At 37.9% G+C, this 19,941-nt stretch overlaps 1 protein-coding gene across 7 annotated transcripts in view; it reads left to right on the top strand.

The window, feature by feature from the left end:
• ZMYND8 (zinc finger MYND-type containing 8) overlaps positions 1-19,941 on the top strand; it is a 43,851-nt gene that overhangs the window by 7,619 nt on the left and 16,291 nt on the right. For 5 of the 7 annotated variants that reach the window (XM_005491286.4, XM_026796002.2, XM_014270057.3 and 2 more), the window contains exons 2-6: positions 2,332-2,402; positions 13,124-13,272; positions 17,656-17,874; positions 18,732-18,845; positions 19,628-19,720. In XM_005491286.4, the coding sequence (XP_005491343.1) occupies positions 2,332-2,402; positions 13,124-13,272; positions 17,656-17,874; positions 18,732-18,845; positions 19,628-19,720 (646 nt within the window). The remainder of the gene's footprint in view (positions 1-2,331; positions 2,403-13,123; positions 13,273-17,655; positions 17,875-18,731; positions 18,846-19,627; positions 19,721-19,941) is intronic. The other 2 variants (XM_005491287.4, XM_026796003.2) reach the window with 1 other exon arrangement.

Below are 19,941 nucleotides of genomic sequence, written 5' to 3'. Positions count from 1 at the left end.
TAATGTAACTTAGATGTGCGCTGCTAAAAGTTGCCCTTTTCTCCCTGTGTGGTTCTCTCCCATTTTCTGCATGTTCAGCTGCACAGTGAGTTACATTCCAGAACTGATTTGGATAAAATGGTCATGATTTCTGGAACAAGAAGTTAAGGAATGGGGAAACCATTCCTTTTAGTAGCAACCTATTTAAAATGAGCATAAGTGTTCAACCTGAGTCTTGTAAAGCCTTGTATGTCCTAGTCTGTGTCTGGAACTGGAGCTGTATTTTAGAAGCATTTATTGTGCACTGTCAGATTACCCAAGTCTCACAGAATTACTGGGTATGAATACATATTTACCTGTATACGTTATTGATCATGTATTCATGATGTTTTAAAAATATGGTGTTTGTTACAGTTTGGCAATATAGAAATAGGATTTTATAAAGAGGAAGGGGAAGGAAAAACCTCCAGTGCAGCATTGGAAGAGAACAATGAACCCATCCCATGAGCCCATCCCTTCCCTTTGCTTAGGGGAGGAACAGGCAAAGGCAAGTGGTGCATGAAATGTTTTGGTGTCTGCAGGCCACTGCCAGCTCCTCTTTGCTGAGGCCCCTGGGAAAGGGTGTAACAAATGTGCAGAATAATTGATCTGCCCATGCATAGTAAATGTGTGAGCATTGTAGTATGGTTGGCTGTGTTGTGCATTTAATCTGCCCATGCAAAATAAATCTGAGAAGCATTGTGTTACAGTCAACTGTGCTACACATTTACCATAGTTCTGGTCACATGGCTGCCTTGACTTGCTCCTGAAATGATCAGGGTAGCTGGGAGGTAGATGCTGGTAGAATAGAACTTCCCTTCAGTGTTTTGTGACTGTAAAGAGCCTATGACAAAGAATAATGATTTCTGGCATTTGGAGTACTTCTCAGCTTTGGGTTTTCCATCCATTGAGCTTGGTGAATTTGTATATGAAATTTCTGCTGACATAACTGTACTGTTTAGAACTGTGAAAGGAATTGCAACCCAACCCCTCAGTAACTCAACAGCTGATTAAAAGTAGTTTTGTCAAATAGCAAACTAAAAACACTCTCTGGTGTTAAGTTTGACTTTGTTAAGGAATCTCTTTTAACTTATACCCGTAACAAAACTCCTGCTAGTATAAACTGTTTGTCAGGCTGAAGAGTTTCTCTGGTGTAAGTGTAACCGAGTCCTCACTGTTGTTTCCCAGCTCTGATGAGATGTCTCAGGCAGATTTGTACACAGTGGCTGAGGCAAAGGTCTCCAGCTGCCCTCTTGGCCCTGCCCTGCAGTTGGGGTGGCTCCATAACAGCAGAAATTCATAATCTGCCATATCAGTGCAAACTGCTGTCAGCAACAACTTCTATTAACAGACTGAAGGGTAAATTGTCCCTGTACAGCAGAGGATCTACATCCCTCATGGCTGCTGTGCTCTGGTGGACACTGCAATACCTGCCTGAAGCTCCAGAACCCCATTTGTCCATCATTTTGAATTTGGGTTTGCTTCAACATTGTGTGTTTTCTTTTACCTTTCATCTAGGGCAGTCACATCTTCAGAACTGCTCTGTAATGTGTTCATTGTGTTCATTTTTCCTCTCCCTTCCCCAAAGTGACTTAACAAGCCAAATTGATTGTTTTCTTGAATGGCATCACTTTAGAATATCACAAGTCAGATGTACTTTGTAATAGTTTAATCCTGCCTGGAGCAAATGAAAAGTGACTGTGTAAGATTGAATGGTAACAACTCTACACTGTTTACTCTTTACAATTAGTGGAATTCTATTGCCAATAAATTATAAATATTTAGTTTTCTATTATACAGTCTAGTTCCAAAATACTTAAAATTATTTATGTTATTGTTTTAAAAATTACATTTTACCTTCTAATTTTGCAAATTGTTCTGTGTTGCCATGTCTGTTACTTCAGCTAATCTGTTCACAAATGCTGATGAGCATTTAAATGTTGGCAGGCATCTGTCCCATGGTTTATCTGAGATTAGAAGCTGCAAGGAACAGAATTCCTATTTGTCTGTCACCCACAGTTCATACATATATTGCCATAATCTTCAGTACACATTACAGGACTGTCTTTGGTACAAAAATGGAATTTTTGTGCTTGGTAACTTGCAGCATATATGTGTGTACCTGGATTGTTTCTCACTGTGGTTTGATTAATGTATCAAATGCAGTTCTGGCAAAAAGCAAACCTTTCATTCCATCAGAAATTTTGATGTAGTTGTGTTTGACAGTGTTGGGTTGAACTTAATGGATGGAAGTTAGTCATGGGATTAATACAGTCCATAAAGTGATCTAATTCACCTTTTTGAATCCTGCAGCTTGGCTGAAGAGGAGATAAAGGCGGAGCAGGAGGTGGTGGAGGGGATGGACATCTCCACTCGATCCAAAGGTGAGTAAGAGGAATATTAAAATTAGGTTCTACAACACATTTATTTGTAAACCAGGATAGTGAAGCTGTATCATCTACCATGAAGCTACTCTTGAGTGGAGCCTCAAGATTCACTATATTTTTTACAATGACTAGTGTATGTTAGGAAGTGTTTTAATTTTTCCTCTACACACACAAATATTTCAGTGTTATTTCAGGTTTATGAATAACTAAGGTTAAATTACCAAAAACCAGCAACCACTTGTATCACTTATCATGGCTTCCTTTAAAGCAGTACTTCTAGACTGGGGAGACAGGAGAAAGTAGTAGTAGCAGCAAAGCTATTAAGATATTATTTCCTACTGTAATGAATTTTTTTTTTTTTCTAAGAATAAAGAATCACAGTAGCATTTCTGTTTCCACAGAAGTTAGTCCCCTGAGCAGTATGTAGTTCATGGACATTCATTCCTGTCCATCTCCTTTTGTACTTGCAGCTGAGATTACCTGAAAGCCATTTCTCTAAAGCAGCAGCAATAGTTACTACCATCCTTTTAAAGTTTTGGCACATACCCAGTTACACTTCACATTCCTACAGCAGGGCTCACAAGTCTGCTTAACTCTGAAAGTGCAAGTGGGATTGTCTTGAAGGCATGGCACAGATCATCTGCATGTTTTCTAATGAGGAAGCTCAGCTGGATAGCATGGTTATAAAATTGGGTTCAGGTCTTATTTGTACTAACAGTAAATTTCTTGTTTCAGTTCTCATGGTATGGTTAGGTGAGGTAGTACATGAGATCTGACACCTCAGAAGAGATGCAGTAGCTCCTTTTGTCCCTTCTCCCTGTCTTTTTCTCCCTTCTCTCCTTCTGATCTTGTATGTCAGTCTCCACCACTGGACTGCTTTCAATATTTACTTCTCTTTGTATTTCGGTTTTCTAAGCCAGCAGAAAGTAAATGTTTTTGTTGCTTTAATGATTGCTGCTGGCTGGGGTGAGCTCCCAGCTCTGCACTCCACCACTTACTTCCTTTGTGGTGCTTGTCACATCCCAGCCACTTGAGCTTTCTAACCAGCTTAAAAGCTGAAACATTTTTCTGCTGTTGTAGTGACCAGTTTGTTTGTGAAAGAGTCTGATAACATAAGAACTTGGTATAACAGGCAGTGGGGGTTGTTAAATACATTTAGCTGCCCATGAAATCTCATCTTTATTTCTCCTTAGAAGCACTGGCCCACTTTCTAGTACTAATAAGAGTTCTGCATGCCTTAACTGAGCTAAACCATTATTTATGTCACTCTGATGTAATTAATGTCTAAAAGACACTTAAAAATCTGATATCTACTTATGTAGATGTTTACATTTTGGTTCTGGTACTTTAATCAGTCACAAGCAGGTACATGGGCCATGCAAAAAGTTTCCATTTCCTTGTGGTAGTTGTAGTGCTGTCCTGACCTCAGGATATGTTGTATCAGTGAATTAAGCTCACAGAAAACTTTGTTTTTTGTTTGGTAGGGTTAAGATGAAGCTTTTTAGGACAGTGAGCTGATTTAATATCCTGGTTATTGAAGAGCTCAGTCTGTCATGTCCCAGCCTTGTCACACACATGATCTTGCAGCTTCCCTTGCACTGTGGGCTCTTACCAATTAGAAATGGCCAGTTCAGAGGGATTTAACCTGGCAGAAAGAGACTCAGGTTTTCATACTGTTTACTGTTGTTGCAACTCCCTGAACCAGCTGATGCCAAAGCCATTCTCACCATGGTGCTGGTTTAGGTTGACCCAAGCTGTCCTTGTGTGGAAGCCACTGGTCCATGCATAGATGTTCTCCTAGTGCTTTAAATAGCAGTGGGAGTGATGCAAATGGCATTTCTGTATCACCATAGTAGAGATAAAACTTAGCAAGTGTTGAATCACTTTAATAATAAGGGAATTGGTATTTGTTTAACTAGATACTGACTTGCTTTAGCTGGTTGTTAAATTTAACATGTGTGTTGATAAAACCCCTGCCAGCACCACTCCAAGGACAGGAATAACAACCACCCACCCCAAGCCCTTACAGGCTTATATTTTTTCCAGTGAAGAATGTGGGATATAAAGAACTCCTTAGACTTAACTGTAAACCATTTCTCTTTGTTGTATACCCAACCTAATCTGTAAATTAGTGATAGAACTTTATAATAGTTGAAAAATATAGCTTCTCACAGAAAATAAAAGAATCATAAATATCATCTCCAAGAGCTGGCCACATTGCAGGCCTGGTGTAATGCATCTTTCTGGACTCCTGTTACTGGGACTGAAACAAGCTTCTCTGATAGTGCAGTGCAGTATTTCTGCAACAGAGAAGTCACAAACCAGAATTTCAAAACTGTCACTCTGCTCTGTGCAAGGCAGCAAAGTTCTCAACTGGTGGGATGGTGGCAGCAATGTCTCCACTTGCAGCAATTATCTTGTGCAAAGTTTTGCTTTGTGTGTTTTGGAAATAATATAGATGAGGAAGTTGACCCTATCTAGGCAAATCTGGTGGGGAGCACACAGCTCTTTGTGCTTTGAGTTTTTTTGATGTGTGAGAAGCCTGTGCAGGAGATCAATCCATGGCACTGTACAACTTCAGCCTTGACCTTGAGCAGCAGATGTGCTGCAAGTCTGTAACCTGCTTGCCCAGCTATGGTCTGTACAGCTCATCTGAGGCTGTGTCTAAAGAAAGTTGTAGGGAAATAAATTTAATTGCTGTAATACCAATTACCCTGATGCAGACCTCCTCATGAACATTCTTGTTTTGGTATAAGCAGTTTAATTGCTTTAATTCAGTTGAAGCTAAACTAAACCATGCATTGTTTAATCTGTAACATGGGTCTGAACACAGCCTTTGAGCTGGTCTGGGTAACATGGTGGTTTCAGAGCAGCCTGAGCTGGTCAAACTGCTCAGTGCAGCAGTTTTATCCACTTCCTTCCATACCTAAGCTGGCAGGAAACTAATTGAACCATAAAACATGAACAGTTTTCTACTAGCTCAGTGTGCTGAAACAGCTTGGTGCACTGCCAGCAGTGGTGTAAGAGGGAAGGCAGGAATACACCAGTTGGGTGCAGGAAGTGTGGAGCTTTGTTAGCAAGCATTTAGACAGGGCCAGGCTGGAATGAAAGCAGAGCTGAAAGCCATCACTGCCACTTCTTACTTTACATTGTGATGGCTAAAGTGAGTCTGTAGCTGGTCAAGGCTGTGGAGTCCTACATGTTCAGCTGCATTTCTCTACCCTTCTCCTTTGCTGGCTGTAATGCTGCTGCTGTTGCACACTCAGCTGTGTCAAACAGCTGATCCAGCAGAAAATTGATCATTTTTTGTAGTACCAGATTTTGCCTGAATCATGAACTGATTAACCCTCCTGTTACACACAAGTGACTGTCTCCAAAAAGTTGTGGGGGCAGATAGCTGGTCAGGTGGGAAGGAGGAGTAGAGTTACTCTAGCAGTTATAATTTAATCTGCTTATGAGCTGTGCATGTGCAGCTTTGTTAAAGACAAGGTTTTAAAATACACTGCTCTCTTGATGAGAACAAGTAAGCATAAGGCATCTGAGATCTAGAAGTGGGAAATGACAGCTTAAAGAGAATCCAAAAACAGGAGTCCAAAATCCAAGGAATCCAAAACCAGAAAATGGAGTGGAACAGAGGATTGCTCTTTAGTGAAGGAGAGAGACTGTGGATTACATGATTGCATTTTGTCCTTTGTATATCATATATTAACATGTCCAGCAGAAACATCTTATTATATTTCTGCTCCAGACTTATGGACTACCTTTTAACCTTGTTTATTAAATATTTCAAGATGAGGCTTGCAAGGTCTCTGGATAAATGTCTAAGCATTTCCAGGTTGTGGTTTCAGTGCAAATTCTGTCTTTACTTGTATTTGTTCTCTTTGGAGAGAATGAACTCTCCACTGGATGTTTTCTTCCTGTTTACATGGAAGAATTTTTTTTTAATCCTCTCTGCTAGTTTAACTTAGCAGCTGCTAACAGTAGCAAGCTGTGGTGGCAGATGGATTTCCATGTAGGTTTTGATGTATTTCAGGTGATACTGGAGCCATTGCCTGTTTAGTGCACAGTCAAGAGGAGCTCTTTAACTTTCTTCTTGCCATCATCAGTCATACATCTCTTACAGTGCCTTTGCATCTCTGCTGGCTCTTAGGACTTGGATGGAGGGGTTGTTTTTTACCTGAACCAGATTACTGGGGAGTTGAGCAGATGTTGGACATTGCTGGGAGCAGCCTTGCCCCAGCAGGGACAGCTGGTCATTAGATGGTTTTAGCTTGGCATAAAATCATATACTGAGCCTTACTGCTTAATGGGGAGAGTTCTGACATTTACAGGTTTGGAGGTTTTTTCAGGTTTGTGTTAAAGGCTTTGATCTTAGGAGCTCCTCTCAGTGGTAAAATATTCAGATACAGTGAATCTATATACAAAAATGACTAATTAAATGGAATTCTGAGAATGCATGATACATTTTGTTACAGTTTCATAACAGTACATCTCTATCAGCTTTCTTTGTAGTGAGACCAAGTATTTAATCACACAGAGATGAGATTCTTACTCCAGTGTGAAGCTGAGACTCCTGCAGGGAGCAGAAGTGCAGCCCTGGGCTTTTGTGTCTGGAGCAGAGCCCTTGCTATCAGCAGTCCCACCTTGGGAGGGCCTTGGGACAGCAAGGCCCCCACAGCCAGGCTCCAGCTTATCCTTGCCTTTCAGCCTTACCTTGCAAGTTGGTGGGAAGTGTTTCTTTTTCTTCATCTCCCAAAGTCCTACACTGAAGAAACAACTAGCAGTGTCTTTTTGTAGTTGTGTAAAACTGTAACGTGGCAGGAGTTCATCAGAATTTACACAACCACGGCTGACCTCTGTTATTTGTTGCATTAAGTGACTGGACTGAGTTAATTACATCAGTTGAAGTTTCTGGAATGTAAACAGGGCTTTAGTGGTTGGTTGCAACTGCATCATGTTTCAAAACTCTGGCAGAAAATTAAAATTCCTCAAAGCTGAGTGTAAGTTCTAACAGATTTATCCATGATTTTATTAAGTTTTTAAGATATTTATTTTTATTTATATAAGATTATTTATTTGCTAAAGTATTACAGGTAATGGATTTGAAAAATCAGAAATCTTTTAACAACCATTCAGGATAATAAATTTAACTGGAAGACTTCACAGTTCTGGAATTTGTCTAAATTATTAATTGAAACCTGTTCTATCAAATGGGACAAGTCAGTATTCCTATGTTTTCTGTCAGATTTCTTCATTGATTACACTCCATGCCATTTAAAGTATGGGCATTCAGAGATTTTGAGAAGGAGTAAAGAGACATGACAGTCTAGGTGATTCTTTTTCTTGTTCATTCTAAAGGTATAGATGCACATTTCTGCATCTATACAAAGCTTATACAATCTTCAGTCACCTCTCTTTTCTTGTACCTTCTCTCAGACTGCCTTCTTATAGCTGTTTCTTAAATCCATCAAATTAATTCTTCATGGAACTGTTTTAAATAAATTTTTGGGTTTTTACATTTTATTGAATTTATTTCTTTGATTTGGTTCACCAAATGTTGGCAGAACTGTTTGTGCCATAATACAAGGCATAGCATGGCATTGAGAATTAAAGTTTAAGTGACACTTCTGCTGATTGTCTTACGTGGAATGGTTGTGTTTCTAGTTGGAAATGTTATTTAGAATTTTGCATATTTGACCCACTTGCATTGAGATATCAAAAACTTGCTTGGATCACAGGAAACTCATTGGTGTAACTAAGTCTCAGTTTACTGATGTCTCCTGTGAGGCTAAAATAGTACTTTTCACTGAAAAAAACACATTGCTATTTCTGACTCCTGAAGAACTAAAATGACTCTAATCTTACCATCTTTGTCACAAATCATATTGAAAAGCTTTTAAAAAAATTTTTTTAAAATTCTTTTTATTTTTGTCATTACTATTCAAACAAAGTGTTTCTTAGTTTCCCTCTTCTCACTTTCTGAAAATTTCCAGAGCAGAAGTTTTTTCTTCAAGCAGTAAGAAGCTCATTTTTATAGGATTTATATCTACAATTTAAGAAAATTAGGTACAGAATTTGAATAAGTAATACTCTTCATGAAAGTAAACTTGAGTTTAACTGTAGTTAACATTTTCTTTTTTATTGTCTGCACTTTACTCTGAAAAGCAAAACTTTTCTTCCCATCCACACAATCTCAGAGGTTGGTTCTTCACTCACAGTAAAAGATTTTATCCTGCAATTTCTACACTTTCTGGGAAGGTTTCCGTTTTGCTTGCCTATCTTGTTTGTGAGGTTGAATTTGAAAGTCATGGTCTATTGGAAATCTGATTTACTCAGGCTTTTCTCATTTGCCTTGCTATCCATTGCATTGAGGATGGGAGGCTAAAACAATATATCCTGGTCTAAGCCAGTCCTGCCACACCAGCATCCCTCCTTCACTGTCACATTTCCATCCTTTTCCCTTATATTGGCAATTTCAACTCTGGGACCTGTTCCTCTGCTGATTTAAGTGAAATTAAATTTTAGGGTTGTTGTTGATTTAGGCCATATCAGTTTTCCAAGCCATCTTGCTTCCTGGGTGAACAAACCACAGTGCTGGAGAAAAAAAAAAAGAAACAAATTTTATTTGTGGAAGGGTGCTGTGAAGCCTTGACTTAGGTGTGGGTTTCAGCTTTCATTAAGGTTTTATTGGGAGAGAAAATAATCCAAACATAAGGGGTGCCTAGAAATACATATGTAGACATGATTTCACCATTGTTTTAGTCTGGAATTGCCTTGATTGCATTTAACTTAAGTTTTTACATTGAAAAAATAACAAAAAAGAAGTATGGAAAGAAGGGTGTAAGGAGGTGTCACTGTCAGTCTGTGGTACTGAGCAGTTTGTGCTGTGCTCTTACAGTAAGGCATCTTGATGGTGCTTGTTTTCAAGATGAGTTACTTTTAAATACCACAGGAAAAGCAAAGAAAACAACATCCTACTGTTACAGGTTTTCTGAGTTGGCACCTGCTTCTATTGAGAAAAGTGAGACTTCTCAGTTGTCAGGGATCCCTGCTATGGAGTGTTTACAGTGCAGCACTATGCCATACACAGAGTATAAAAATACTTGGTTATGGTCTGTGTTCCATATGCTGCAGCAAGATAAGATCTCTGACATAAACAATACACTTTTGTTTGTTTTTATAATTTTTTAAAGCTAAACTATAGTTTAAGTCATTACTGTAGCTATCTGCTTACAAAGTACATTGCCATCACATAAAGCTGGACTTACAAAGCAGTCATAAAGTGTGAAATGAAATTGCTTTAGGGTTTAAGTATGCTTTAGTCTGTCCCCTGGGAGCAGTAGTTACTAATCCTTTGGTCACATGATGGCATACAGAAACAAGGTTTAAGCTTCAGGTGAAGCTCAGGTTAGCTCCTTGCTCCCCAGGGAATGATTGGTAAGAGCACTCAGAGGTGCTTGTTGTCAACCCTGACAACATCACAGACCAATTAATACTAACCTAGTAATGTAAAACCAGAGAACTTTAAATGAAAATTGCAAAAGTTATTTCAGGTGTCTATTTTTTCACTTCAGCTGGAAGCACATTTTTAATTTAAGGTGGTGTTAAGAAAGCAAAATCACACAAAAAATCAAGAAATAAGCAGACTAAGATTGCTTAGCAAAATTAATATTTTTAGAACAATTGGTTTATCAGTGAGAGGTTTGAATGAGGGTGACATGCTCAGGGTGTGATGAGAGTTCAGTTCAGCTCAGTCCAAAAGCCAAGTGGTGACCAGCTGGCATGGTGAGATCCTTCTAAGGTGAGACCATTCTTGCACATTAAACACTTTTTGAAAAATATTTACTTATCATAGAAGAGATCACAGAAATTCTAGCTGTTCCCTTTTGGAGCAGAAACTTGAATCCACCCTTTAAGCAACTGATATAGTCACCAAATTATTGCACAGCTTAAATTTGGTCTCTTTTGTTCTTTCCCCCCAGATTTGTTTCACTTTTTTCAAGTAACCCTACACTAGGGAAATGATTCAAAATTAAATATTAACTTTCTCCTTACAGGTTGTTTTAACAGGGATCAGTCTCTTGATCTGGCTCACATCTCAGCTACAGGAACTCTGCTCCCAAAGCTGGGAGAGCCAGGGAGGGAGAAACAGCAAGTGTGTGCTAAATAGGGTATTCCCACTGAAAGAAACACACAAAATGCAATTTTTTATCATAATTAGAATTGAAAACTATAGCTCAAACAATTTAAGAAGATGCTACCATTCTTTCATTACTTGAACTGAATTAAATGGGTATTTATGTCATCAGGTCCCTCAGTTTGGTAAATTGGCAGCATACTGTGGTAGTTGAAGCCACTGGCCTATTCCACCAGCACAACTAAATCTCAAAAAATGTGCCTGTGCATTGCTGTTTTCCTGTCTATTCCTTAATTTTTCCAGTTACATTGCCTCAAGAAAACCTCTGTGCATTTGAATAACTTGCCAGCTAAAAAAAAAAAAAAAAAAAAAAGGAAGTGTATTTCAGGTCAGTTTTTGTACGTTGCCTATGAGTCACCACTAGCTGATTTGAAAATCCCCAGTATACTCAGGCTTCTTGAACCAAGGAGGAAAATTACATCACTTTTAAGTAGTTTTTGAAATTACTTAACCCAACATACATGTTTGTGTGACCATTTAATAAGATTAGTATTGAATCAGCACCTTTTCTGCTGAATTGTAGCTTGGATTTGGCTGTGACTGAATAGTCATTCAGTTCTGGTTTAGCTAATAACAGTTTAACACTTTCCTGACCCTGAATCAGTTAGTTTAGGAGAGAATCAACATTTAAAAGTGAAATGGATCACATGAAGGGGGTAGGACCTTTATGATTTTTATGCTTACAGATTAGACTCAATGTGCAGTGTAAAAGCTTCTTTGTAAACCTCACAATCTGAGGGTGAAGAGCTGAAAAGAAACTGATGTGCTCCACTGGTGGCAGTTTTGTGTCTGGAAGTAAGAAATAAAGGCAAAGAGCAGAAAGCTCTGCTCTCCACTTCCCCTCCTGGTTTAAGGTGTGCCTGCATAGGTATAGTCTGGAAATATATGCCCAAATCTCTTTAGGGAGTTACAGGGTTTATTTGCTGGTGAAAAACTTGGGCTTAGAGACCCCTTTGGGGATATTGTTTGCAAATTATAATAAAGAAACAAAGACTTTATTGTGATGGTGGGAAGATGAGAAAAGACATGGTATGATGCTGTTTTTTGTGGGTCACTCTGAATGCAAACAGCTCCCATGCTGAAAAAGCTCCATTCTACTGCCATGAAAAAAATAGCATTCAGAGCTTGTTTGGTTTTAGGTTTGATCGTTTTGATTTAGTTGTGTGCTTTGGTTTAGCTGACACTGATGCTGCAGTTTCTTCCAGGATAGCTGGGTTAACACATCTCTCTTGGGATACATGAAGCATTTCCCAGCCCAAGGAGTTCTTCTGCCACCTTCTGTGCATAATCAGCCAAACTGACAAAGCCTCTGAGTTTGCTGTCAGCAGACTTGTACTGTGTTGGCATTTTTATTGTCCTAATTGCTTAAGGAGGGGAGGAAACAGACATTGGATTTTTCACACATATAGGTTACATAGCAGCTCTTTGTATTGTCAAATCAATCTAAATTTTGGGCTAAATGGAGCAGGAGGCAGATTTGTTTGAATCCAAACACAGCAAGTAACAATAATGGTCTCAGGCGCATTGTATTGATTGATTTCAGCCAAGGCATGTCAGCAGATAACTGGTGCTAAATGCTGCCAGTATGTGTAAAAGAGAAGGGTGTGTGGGAAGGGAAAAAAGTCACAGGTTTTAGTGTCAAAGCTCAAAACATGACAGGTTTTTGTTTGTTTATTTAAACCAGTTTACTACATTTTGCTAGCATTTTATGGCTTATGTCAACGGAAGAATTTCTCTGAGAGCTGACAGTAATATATCTGCTGTGCCTACAGTTAGTGGCAAACACTTCTAGAATTGTTGAAATTCCAGATGTTGTTAGCCTGGTGTAGCTATTCTAGGGTTGTAAAACACAGGATGGGCAAACACTCATACATTTGTTTTCTCTCTTTTAGTTATATATCCCTCCACCTATATTTTCATGTGTTTTTCATGTTTATTTTTAGTTTTCTTAAGTATTATCTTGACACATGTTAACCAAGCTTTTGGTCAATCAGAAGTCATCATATAGCAGAATATTTTCCATAGACTTGTGTAAAAAGTGGCCAAAACCACTGCAGTTTTTAATTTTTTTCTGTGCAGTTAAATATTAGGGGGATGGTTCAGTTGTTTCTCTTGTGATATTGTTGAATTCTGACCCCTGTGGTTTTGTGTATAATTTCATTTTGTTGCATGCATTAAAGGCTTAGGGAAAAATTAAACTTGTTGACCCAACTCTGATGAAATTTCACTTGTATTTTGTCAGAATCATATCACTGTTCTATGACTGTCCTTTACTGCTGATTGTGTACTTGTTTCTTTTGAAAAATAGTAGTAAGTTCTTTTTAATTGAGTTGAGCATTTTGTGCTCTTTAGGGGTTACTGAAATTTTGTTCTGAGGGAATGAAGTTCCAAGTACCTTTACTTTAAAAAGATGAAATAAAAACCTTTTGAAGAGTGTGAATGGCAAACCAAAACCATAACATTGTTGGTACATTTTTCATCAGTTTTCAGTCTTTACCCACATTGTTTGTGTCTGTTACAGATCCTGGCTCTGCTGAACGTGCAGCACAAAAAAGGAAATTTCCCAGCCCTCCACATTCCTCCAATGGCCACTCACCTCAAGATGCATCAACAAGTCCTATAAAAAAGAAAAAGAAGCCTGGTCTATTGAACAGTAATAATAAAGAGCAGGTAAGAGGAGCCATGGTTTTATTATGCTAGAATATGAAATAGAGGATGTAGAGATAGCTGAGCAGAAGCTCAGTCTTCTTCAAGGAAGCTCCATTTTTGCACTTCTAAGGGATGGATATTAATTTTTGAATTAAGCGGGGGTAGGAGTTGGTATTATAATTTTGCTTTCAGTGCTCTTTGATTATTGTTTTACATCTGTTGAAAAAGACCACCTGTGTCCTGCTTAGTGATTTCATAAAGGTAATAAGATGTATAACCAATAAATGCAATTTGGAACAGAATTATTATGAATAATTATAACAATAACAAAACCAACAATAGCTGTTTTTTTTTAACTAAAATTCTTAACAGGAAATGTTCAGTAGTGTGATAACCTAGATTAAGAAAGGTCTCATAATGTCAGTGAAGTTCCTCATCTGCTTGCAGTCCTTTTCTACTGCCCTTTAGTCAGCTCCACCTTGGAGTTTCCAGGCAGTGTACACTCTTACCAAACTAGTTAAATCAAAGAGTCACACTGACTTTTCAGTCTTTATGCTCATAACCTTATTTTTACTGTCTTCTGAATGCTGAATTGATAGCATTTGTTGTCCTTCTTAGAACTTGACTCCACAAGACTTGGACAATTTCTGATTCATTGTATGATGCACATGAAAGAATTATATTAATTGTATTGAATAGCAAATATTGTAAAGCATCTGTATCATCTTGGAGTAGATTACATGAAAGCAGTCTTCAGCCTGACTGAAATTACTTCACACTTGATGTTCTGTGTATTTTTCAAAGTGCGTTTTTGTGTCACGGGGTTTTTGCCAGTGTTATATAAACACAGGATTAAGTTCTGAGTGTTCAAAGCACTTTCTCCTGGCATAAGAGCACCCACATTATCCTGGTACAATAGCATTGGTGAAGAAAGAAAATGAAATTCATACTCACTGCAGTTGTCCTGGAACAAAAGCTGTTAATAAACTAGGCCTTAAAACTCGGTATAAATTGTATTTTATTTCAGGATAATCAGGAGATGTAACTGTATCATGTGGAGGTGCCCTGGGGTCAGTTTGGCATTTGCTGAGCTTCACTGCAGCCTGGGTTTATTCCTTTACATCTTGGACATTTTCTGGGCAGATACTGCCCTCTGACATCTGAGCTTATAACTGTACAGTGCAGAGATAATTTTACAAACAGTGGAATTGAATCCTTGGGTATTAATTTCCACCTTTTCTTCCTGAATTTAAAAATATATTTGAAAACACAGTTGCAGTTGTTGAACTTGATAAATTCCCCTTGGTAAATACTTTTCTGTTTTCCAGGTATCTCAGACCTGTGCAGGATAGAATAAAGTTGTGTATCTAATGAAGAAAACCTATCAGACTTGCTTATTTTGCTGTGCTTATTTCAAGTTAGCAAGAAAATATCATCTGTTTAGTTCTGTTTAGCTTTTACAAGCTGCTTTTCATTTAATGTTGTCTTGCATGTCAGATTTGAAGTGGGCATGCCTGAAGATTGTCGTGTCTAAATAGGTTCAAACTCTGCTCTCTGTGGTAGCAGGAGCTGCTTTTAAAGATTCTTTTACTGCTGAGCAGATGTGAGCTGAGCATGCAGGTTCTAATTTTGCTCTCAGGGTGAGTTTGAGTATGATGTAGCTGATAGCTGTGGTTCTGATTGACTGATAAATCTGTTTTGAGGTATGACAACCTCCCTGGAAACCTCTAACTTAATATTCTACATTACAAAGTGCTTTATAGTGCTTGAACATTTCAAGATACCATTACTAAAGTTACAGTTGCACAAAACTTTGTATTACATGTTGTGGGTACAGTCACAGATCTTCAGAATGTTGCCATCAAGTATTTAAAGTGCTGAAAATCAAACAAAGAATTAAGAAATTGTAGAATGTAACTAAGGTGAAAAATCAGGAACTTCCAACATTTAATTGGACAGTTATAATGTAATTAAAGTTGTCAGCTTGTTTTACTACTAGTTTCAATATTAATTTAAACTGAATATAAATAGTGATCTTTTTCTCTCCAAAACAGCACTGCAGTACTGATGTTTGCTTTCTTCAGTTTCCTTTGTCATTCTACAGGTCTTAATAACTTCAATAATGCCTTTAAAACAAGCTACCACCTAGTTGAGCTAGAACGTTAATAACTGTTAAAATTTTAACTCTTAAAACATATTACTCTGACTAGGACAAGTGAAAAGGTCCCTTGATGCAGTTGAATCATTCCTTTTCAGTCTTTTAGTTTTTTTCTTTGGGTCTCTATTGAGTTCTAAACCCTTTTTTGTTTTGGTTCTTAAACTTGGCTTAGGCAAAATAAGATGATAGATGTCCAAATGATAAAAGCATCCTTGAACAGAAACCAAATTCATCTCATTTGCCAGCAAAAATTGACTTCTCTTCAGTTTGGATGTTATGATTTTTGTGGAAGTTTCACAGGTTTTATATTTGTCTTAAAGCAGAATCTTTGAATCTTACAAAGTTAGTGTGGATATACTACTTGCATCCACTTCAAAGTCAGAATATATATTAAATTCCTCTGGTAATTTCCTTTATCTGCAGTGGAGGAAGTGCCCCACAGCTGCCTGTCCATGTGTACAAGACTGAGATGGTCTCACAGCTGTGGTGCACTGAGCTGCAAACAAAACATGTTTCTGCACTGGAAATTACAACTCTCCCTTCCTCACTCTGGTTTCTTTGTTTAAATGCTTGTTGTAGTAATTAGTTTGAAATAGACTGAAATCCTTATTCTGTTCCACTTATTCCACAAGATCTCACAGAACCATCCTTCTGAAACTCTTGTCATGTTGTGTCATTAAATGTGTGTGTATGGAAAGTACAGAAGTAACACTTTGCCCATTTCTGTGGTGGGAACAAAGTGTCTCTGGGCTTTATCATCTGTAGAATAGAAATTGAAAGCCACCAAAACTGGCACAAAATCACGTGAAATTTTAGGTGGCACGGTGTTTATGGATAACATCCTTTCTCTGCCTAAAATATTGTATAATGTTAGATAATCTGGGTTTTTTTTGAGATACAACATCTTCAGGTGGGTTGTGGCTTCTACCTTGAAGATCCCTCACTCCTGCAGATAATTACACCTCCTTTGTAACTTTAGGTATCTAGAAATACCAAAGTGGCATGCTGGTGCTTTCTGGGGACATTATTTATGTCCCATGTGACTGATTTTGTTCAGGATGCCTCAAAGTTACAGAACACATTTTGTTGCCCTGTCCTGTGAATTACATGGGCGTGTGTCAGCACAAGAGTCTCAGAAGTTGCAGATTTGTAAATGGTGTAGGACACTTGAAAAATGACCTGAGAATAAAACAAAATAGTTCTTCAGATGACAAGTGTTTGGATAATTACAAGTGAAGTCACAAGCAAGTGGTTTTACATTAAACAAAAAAAATCGCATTAAATGAACTGTCTAAAATCTCAAGGCTGCTTCCCTCCTCAGCAAACCACCTCTATAATGAATACCAAACAGAGAATTTGAGTTCCCTTGTCATTAATAAATAAATTTTTTTTCTTTTTATTAAAAAAAAAGAAAATAAATAGTTTTCCATGCTGGCAGTTCTTCAGAGCTGATATAACAAGCTTTAGGTCACTCTGGACCCATTTAAGCCATCCCAGGCTCTTCACTTCTTGTGCCTTGGCATCAGCTGTGTCATCTTTGAGCTGTCAGGCTCAAGGCAAAGACCAGTTCATGCAGATTACAAAGTTAGTACTGATTTCTAGTGCAGGCAAACTGGTACAGATGTGAGTCTCAAATTGTGATATGCATCTAGGTGGTGAATGAACTCTCTCCTATAGTGGAGATGGCTGCTCAGGATGTGAATTTGCTCCTTTGTCATCCTTCTCTACAGTTTGCCTTATTAATCAAAATCAGCATTGGCTTGCTTCATGGTACAAAGCTATAAATTGCTGCAAACTAGCACAGATTTGCATGGTGTTCAACTTCTTGTTTCAGGACTAACCTCTTCAGTTTTCCCAGGTTTAGCCACCACTAAATATCTCAGTATTTAGCTTGCACGGCCCCATGAAATTCTGAGTTTAGAGGGCCTAATAGCTTCTATAGCAATACTTCTTTCTTGAAGCTGAAAGTGTTTGCTGGCTCTTGTTGGATTGCATGTCTTGCACTCAATGCCTTCACTTGCCACAAAAAAATTATTTCTGGTCTTGAGTGCAAATTGTCATTCAGCATCTGAATAAGCAGTAAACTTCTTTATGAATGATTTTGTGCAATGACTAAGATACTGTGCTTGCATAAATGTTAATCAAACTCTGTAAATTGCTGTTTGCTTATATATGATGACTATTATGATTTGAAAAAATGCAAATTTGTTTTGAAACCAAACCTGTTTTTCTTGCCTACATTTCAGTCAGAACTAAGACATGGTCCGTTTTACTATATGAAGCAGCCACTCACCACAGACCCTGTTGATGTTGTACCACAGGATGGACGGAATGATTTCTATTGCTGGGTTTGTCATCGGGAAGGCCAAGTCCTCTGCTGTGAACTCTGTCCTCGGGTTTATCATGCTAAGTGTCTGAAACTGACAGCCGAACCAGAGGGGGATTGGTTTTGCCCAGAATGTGAGGTTAGTTTGATATAAGGAGTGGATTTCTTGCTTGGTTTTTGAGATTTAAGCAGCTTTTTCTGTGTTCTGAAATGTTTCTGGTTTATTCCTGTTGCCTCTTGGTCAGGGTACCACAAAAATTTGTGCAGAAGAGGAGGCATCCATGGCTGTGCTTCACCACTTTTTCTCTGTGTGTTACCTGCCTTGTGTTTGCCTTCTTACCATGAGTCTCCAACTTCCTTTGTGTCTCCAGCTCTAGAAAAGCACCATTTCAAACAGTGATAACCTGCATCAGGCACCAGTAATTCTGAAATCATTCTGAAGGTTTCACTAGTTTAACTTGTGCTTCTTGTGGGCTGATCAGCTTTTCAACAATGCAGAAAAAAATGCACTATAGGGTCTACATAAACAAATGGGTATTTTGTTACTGTGGAAGAATTTAATTATTTTTCTCCAGTGATTTCTGGGGAGAGAATACTTAGCATCCAAATATCTGTAATGAAAGCAAATTAGTTTATGGCATGTTTTTCTCTGATTGCTTATTTTATTAGAGCCCAGGTGACCTTCTCACTTGCTCACATTGCTCTGAACCCATATTGTATTTGGGAATTTTATGTATTCACATATTCATTTTGAGTGATCTTGAAGATGCTGGATAATTTTCTGCTCTTTTTCCTTTTTTCTTCTTTTTTGATAACATACACAGGCCAAAACCCAGGTAAAACAGGCATCTGAAGTACTTATATTACATTATCAGAAATGTTTTGTTTCTCATAGAACAGCTATTATATTTCATTTGATTGGTAGAATGTGTCAGTGGAGAAGTATTTATCTAGAAATGTTTGCTGACCAAGTGTTTCTTTAATCTGAACTTTTAGAAAATCACAGTTGCAGAATGCATAGAAACACAGAGTAAAGCAATGACAATGCTCACCATTGAACAGCTATCATATCTACTGAAGTTTGCACTACAGAAAATGAAACAGCCAGGGGTAAGGACATTTTTGTTGTTTTCTTCTTTAAATACTTGGATCATGTGTTTGTCATAATGTGGGGTTTGCTTCCTTTAGTGGATGATGAATGTTTAGTTTATCAGATTGTTTGTGGCAGCCTCTCTTCTATGTGCCACCTGTCTAGCACAGACAGATTAGTTTAGGTTGTACAGACTGTTCTGGAGTGCATTTAAACTGTACTTTTGTGATGTAACCTCTGGATGTATTTTCAGTAGGTGTAATGAAAGTACAGTGTGGTTTTCCAGTGGAAGGTGGTGGTTTCTTACTCTCTGAAGGTGGACAATGCTATATCAGACATAAAAGGGGAATGTGGAGGCATGATCTCATCCCAATATATTTCTATGGACAGCCCTAGGCACTGACACTGTTGCATTATTAATTATATGTGTTGAAAATGTAGCTTCTATCTGTTATTAGCAAGTGTTCTTACCCCAGAAGTTGGTTATATCACATACTTTTAAAATGCTGAGGAAATTCCTTCAGTGTGTCTAAAACATGTGCCATTGTGTGTTGTGAATCACAACAGTACCTTTTACAAATCCCTCAGTTTTTGTGATTTTTGCAATTCATCATGTCCAGCATATGAAAAATCAGCTAAATGAAACTCTTTAGTTCCTGTTGTTCTGCTATTAATTTATTACCTCACAATATTTTTTAATTACCTTTGAAGAATTTGTCTGATAACACAGAAAATGAGTGTTGTGTCATTGATGAAACTGTTCATTATTAGTAACCAGTGTGGTTATTTTTTCCCCTAACAGACAGAGCCATTTCAAAAGCCAGTTTCACTGGATCAACACCCAGATTATGCAGAATATATCTTTCATCCAATGGACCTTTGTACATTAGAGAAGGTTTGTATGAAGCTAGCTGAGGAAGGTCCTTGAGTTTGATTGCTATCTGTAACATTTGTAAAATGTTTGATGCAGGAGGAGAGAGGTTGTTTGAAATTATTTTGATGGATGTGGTGGTTTCTTGGTTATTAAGAAAATTATTTCATTTACAGCTTAAAACCAATCATATGTTAACTGAAGTTCACTGTTTTGTCTGAGCCAGTAACAAATGCTTTGGAAAA

Source organism: Zonotrichia albicollis, chromosome 17 (genome assembly GCF_047830755.1).
Source record: "Zonotrichia albicollis isolate bZonAlb1 chromosome 17, bZonAlb1.hap1, whole genome shotgun sequence".
Taxonomy (NCBI): domain Eukaryota; kingdom Metazoa; phylum Chordata; class Aves; order Passeriformes; family Passerellidae; genus Zonotrichia; species Zonotrichia albicollis.
Note: the sequence above shows the minus strand (reverse complement) of the source record. Positions and strands in the feature narration are given on the sequence as shown.